The 5963-nt window shown below is 40.6% G+C and overlaps 1 protein-coding gene across 1 annotated transcript; it reads left to right on the forward strand.

Moving 5' to 3' along the window:
- The first annotated feature begins 514 nt into the window (after positions 1-514).
- LOC117317439 (translation initiation factor IF-2-like) lies at positions 515-1264 on the forward strand. Its single transcript, XM_033872250.1, has one exon. The coding sequence runs from the start codon at positions 515-517 to the stop codon at positions 1262-1264; it is 750 nt and encodes a 249-aa protein (XP_033728141.1).
- Positions 1265-5963: the final 4699 nt, after the last annotated feature.

Below are 5963 nucleotides of genomic sequence, written 5' to 3' on the forward strand. Positions count from 1 at the left end.
CTTATTCTTGCTTTAGTTTTGATACCATCAAAATATTTCTTATATTACTTTGCTTAGAATTAAAATGCAAACATAAAAATGAATGTATATATTCAACTTTTTCTTAAACAAAAAAATACAACATATTTACAACATGTAAATCTTTATACAGCATATCCAAAGTACATCCTTTTGCAATATTTTCCATGACAACTTCTGTCCGATATTCAAAATGAATATTTGTAACATTACATTTCTGCTTCAGTTTTTAAAAACCAATCCATGGTGGAACTTATGTAGTGACCGTAAACGAGTAAGATCTAACGCTTGTCATCGAAAGCTCGCAGACCCGACTTGTTAACGGTGTAAACGTAGAGTTGATGTTTGTCACTTCTAATCGAGTTCATTTTACACGTTTTTATTTTGTTTTCGAATAAACACTCTCTATAACACGTTTTGCTTAAGATTGCGTCTGATGGTCGTTTTCTGCCCTTTACTATTTGTTTTTCTCTCAAATACAATTTTTTAGTTCCAAATGACGGTGAAATTTTCTATCTGTATCAGCGATGATTCTACTCCGGACGCTCTCCACAGCGGTGACTCTACTCCGGACGGTCCAGGCAGCGGTGACCCTACTCCGGACGGTCAAGGCAGCGGTGACCCTACTCCGGACGGTCCAGGCAGCGGTGACCCTACTCCGGACGCTCTCCACAGCGGTGACCCTACTCCGGACGGTCCAGGCAGCGGTGACCCTACTCCGGACGGTCCAGGCAGCGGTGACCCTACGCCGGACGGTCCGGGCAGCGGTGACCCTACTCCGGACGGTCAAGGCAGCGGTGACCCTACTCCGGACGGTCCAGGCAGCGGTGACCCTACTCCGGACGCTCTCCACAGCGGTGACCCTACTCCGGACGGTCCAGGCAGCGGTGACCCTACTCCGGGCGGTCCAGGCAGCGGTGACCCTACTCCGGACGCTCTCCACAGCGGTGACCCTACTCCGGACGGTCCAGGCAGCGGTGACCCTACTCCGGACGGTCCAGGCAGCAGTGACCCTACGCCGGACGGTCCGGGCAGCGGTGACCCTACTCCGGACGGTCCAGGCAGCGGTGACCCTACTCCGGACGGTCCAGGCAGCGGTGACCCTACTCCGGACGGTCCAGGCAGCGGTGACTCTACTCCGGACGGTCCAGGCAGCGGTGACCTTACTCCGGACGGTCGGGCAGCGGTGACCCTACTCCGGACGGTCCAGGCAGACTGTACTCTGGATGGATGGGGAAGATGTTGATGTGCACCGGACGACCCCAGTTGCGGTGATTGTACCCTTGACGGCACGGGTGGCGGTGACTGTACTCCGGACGGTCCGGGCAGATTGGTTTGGATTGGTTTATTTTGTTTAACGTCCTATTAACAGCTAAGGTCATTTAAGGACGGCCTCCCGTGCGTGTGACATGCATGTGTGTGGCGAGTGCGTATGTGTGTTTTGGGAGGCTGCGGTATGTTCGTGTTAAGTCTCCTTGTGATAGGTCGGAACTTTTGCCGATTTATAGTGCTACCTCACTGAAGTATACGGCCGCAGACACCCAGCAGCACACCCCACACGGTCACATTATACTGACAACGGGCGAACCAGTCGTCCCACTCCTAATATGCTGAGCGCTAAGCAGGAGTAGCAACAATCTAATTAATATCTAGATGGTAATTCTCACTACGTTACATGAACATCGTAACAACATCCCATAAGGGGTCACGTTCTGATGACCTCTGAGATGTGTATATTTCTGTTTCAGGGCGAATTGGCATTTTGTCGATATCATCGAAGCAAAACATTTCGTCACTGCATGCATCTGAAGCAAACCATTTCGGCACAGTGTATAGCTATATGCTATATAGGACGAAATGACTTGAAACAAATTGACAGATTATACAAGCTTTGCACTCTAGTCATGCTAATTCGGACACATAAAATTCACTTCCAAGATTCTGGAAGTACTCATTTGATTGGCTGACCCCTTATGGGATGTTGTTAGATGTTCCTGTAACGTAGTGATAATGACCATCTAGATTTTAATTAGATTGGAGTAGCAACTACAATTTTTAAAGACTCTAGGCTAGGGGACACAGAACCCAAAGCCTTATTCACAGCGATGACCGTACTCCGGACCGTCTTTCTTCTGAGCGGCTTTTCAGTATAAATTGATAATGCTTGGTTTGTAAGAGTAGACTTATCTGCATTAATTTTACTGAAGTGGATAATGTCATCCTTCGACTTATTATAAGAGCTTCTTTTCGGGTGGGGTTGTCGGTGGATCCTCAAACGTCTTGTGTCTAATGATATCCTCACATTTTGCCTTTGGCACTAAAATCATTGCTCTACCATGTCAGGTAATATCTACAGAATACGGGAAATATTTTACTCAGTGCAAGTAGTTTCTGTCCTCTCTGACGACTACTGACCCCTTCTGTTAATACCTTATGTATGGCCACTTTGTGCTAAGTGGTAGCATATTTTTATCCTCGTCAGATATTGAAATGTTATCTGGTCCAACGCTATGAATAAGTCCTATCATTAACTTGAGCTGTTGATATGTTTCCACAAAGTATGGAATGTCTGCTCCTTCTGCAATACAGTCGTCAAACACCTGAAGTTTAGGATCTCTTATAGCAGAAAGGAATTGAGTTATGGGTGAATTATTTTACATAATTATCATTTCTTTAAAAACCGTTACCAAATGGCCTTATGGTGGATTCCTTCGACCACCTCTACAACTATTCAATAATTAGTGCAACCAATATTGTCCACACACTCCCGGGGTTGTACCATGGAATCGTCTTTTGTTGTAAGTGTCAGTGTGAATTTCCATAACTCTCAAAGGATTTTATTATGATGCTTAGATTCACAGAAAAAAGATAACCACTAATTCCCAGGACTACCCAGGACGTCGTCCCTAGCGTAATCCCCTATGACATTTTTTTCTCATTACAGAGTCCACTCGACGACAAATAAAAAATGTGAGGTGTTCGTGGTAGTACTATGTATCTGGCAGTGTTGATTTCGAAATAACCTGGAACTTCACAATAAATAATGAAGAATACCACTGCAGTCAGTGACGTCACAAAGATGACCTCCTATCAGACGATGTCATTTCTTTTTATTAAGGTAAGATATTGATTGATTTAGAAGGCAGGTTACTATTCAAGGGTATATAGTGCATATCCTTTTGCATTGTCGTCCCTCTCTATGTCAGAACCGGCATCGTTGAGCCATTTCCCCGTCGATTGTAAGGAATCTCCTCTTTCTCTGTCGTTTTTTTTTCTATGGGAATCATGAATTTGTTCGAATTGTGTGACAATCCTCCGCCAGATTGCTTCACGTTTCGTTTGGTATTGTTGACATGAGCGTTTTCATTTCCACGTACCTCCTCCTGGTAACATTTCGTCTATTTCCAAACACAGGGTACGTAAATCCTTTTAAGTATTCATTATAGATAAGGATATTTTTTTAAAGTTTAATCGTTGCTTTATGTTTTAAGAAATTACAATTGAAATAACTCCTTAATTTCGTGAAATATCTATACATTGTATCATTTTGACATGTGAAGTATTTAATGTCATTGTCTTTACAGAACCGTCGCAATAATTTAACAGACATTCCTGACCTTTTTCTGTAAATAATCGTTTTGGCTTTTTACTCCTATCTATGATCTTTCTAAAAGCATCTAATATGTGTTTTGTCGTTTATCGTTTTCGAAGGTTCCACCAACAGGAAGTGAATGAATTTATATATGACCACGAGTGGGAACCTGATACCGTCATTCTGTTTAAATTGTTTGAAACAACTGTACCTGCGACATCTCTGATATTCTACAATTGGCTCAACGTTCTATACACAGGGGCTGTTTCAAAAATATATTTTTTCAATTGGTTGGTTGTTCCCTATAGCGGTAATCTGATCACCAACAATGTCATTGTCTACATACTGATCTCCGCCTATAATGCAGCATACGTCTACTATCTACAACTGTTAACAGTCAAATATATAGATGTGTTTCAGTGTCATCGATTTTCCTCCCATACTTCTTTATTTTATCACAATAATGTTGTTTTACGTGATCCTCGTCTCGTAAAATTTCATTCTATATGACATTATGTAGCAATCTAGGACGAAAACACGAGTGTATTCTGGCCGTTTTCATTTCTAAATGAATACCACAGACCTGTGCTTCTTCAAAATATAATAAATACAATGGATTTTTCAATATTCTCTGATAGGCCTTCACTTCAGTTTTTTTCTAACATATAGACATGTAGTCTTTTATCGAACAAGTCCGTATCCATTACTTCAGCACTTGTGTTCATTGAATACAAAAATAAATCCAATGTATTCGTCGTTGATATATCCGTTTTCTTCCACTAGTTTTAATAATAACTTAAATAACTCTATTATGTAATCCTCTTTTATTTTCCATTATCGTACGACCAAGCTTTCTCTATGAATGATTCAATACTGCTTGGGAGTACCCACACTTCACACTCCTTACAACTGCAACTTCTATAGCTGTCGGGAAACTAAAACGTAAATATCCCCATTTTTACATTACAAACATCAAGTGAAACAGACAATCCTTTGACCACCTTGCGTGATCCGTTTTGATATCGTCAAAATGGTTTCAACTCTTTAAGGTAACACACAACACAAGAAACAAGTTACACGATCCTCAAAGTAAGTATAGAAAAATAAACCTTATTTGCAACTTAAAGTAGGGAATGATGATAGTGTTTAGACCAACATATAAACGATCACAAAATATGAATTATGATGGAAGACGTCTTTCGTTTTATTTCCCTCTTTAATCAAATAGATCTTAAGTTCCCCTTTAACTGACTTCCTGTCTTAAGACTGTCTATTGAAATGTCTATTACACTTATGTCTTCTTTCTTGATCTGGTAGGATGAGAACTTAGCAATCGAATGCGACGAACATAAACCTCAGTCCATCTAGATATATCCATCTAAAACGGGGATCCCTAGGGACCTTTTAATACGCAAGGACTGTTACGGACTTCACATACATAGTAGGGACCTTTCAATATAGAAGGACCTTCCATGATAGAGGGACCTATAAGAACCTCCCATAATATTATCATGGGGGGGGGGGGGGGGGGGGGAGCATATAGGGACCGTTCATGATAGTGGAACCTAGAGGGACCATGCATGTTAGGGGGATCTATATGGACCTAGAGGGACCTTTCATGATAGTGTGACCTAGATGGACCGTCGGATACCCTAAATACTACTACTATGCGTTATTCTACCTTTGATTGGACTTTGATTTTAATCGGATATCTGTCAAAATTATTCTTACAATAAACTTGTAAACACTTAAAAGAAGATGCAATCTATGAAATAAACCGAGATTATAAAGAAAATACCAAATTTTCACCGAAAACGCTTTTAGGGAACAACCAACCGATTGAAAAAATAGACTTTTGAAACATAACCTGTGTATAGAAAGTTAAGACAGGAATAAAATATCTGGCAGCCACTGAAATATTGTCGTAATATAAGAAATATTGATATAAAGTACGGTTGATTTTTTTTTCAAAAGTTCTGGTCATAATGATTAACAGGTAAACATTTAAGATTTTTGAGAATTTTTACTGCGATTTTTTTTTTAAATGGCTACTCTGGAAAAATTTGAGCTGTAGGACAAAACTTTTTTTTGGTTAAGTGTTATATGAGACCCTAAACTTTTCTTATAAACCATAATTGCCATATTGAATTCAAGAATTTTAATGATATACTCAAGAAGGTTAATATTAAAGTCCATGGGTAAACAATTGGTTGGTTGTTCCCTTTAGATAGTGCTGAAAACCGACACTTTATTTGTTCCCAATTGAACATGGTGATACGCTGGAGCTTCACGTTAAGCTACAGCCTGGCGTGATGTGTATGATTATGTAACCTTTCCTACACCTGTCTGATAA

This window comes from Pecten maximus, chromosome 19 (assembly GCF_902652985.1).
Source record: "Pecten maximus chromosome 19, xPecMax1.1, whole genome shotgun sequence".
Classification (NCBI taxonomy): Eukaryota; Metazoa; Mollusca; class Bivalvia; order Pectinida; family Pectinidae; genus Pecten; species Pecten maximus.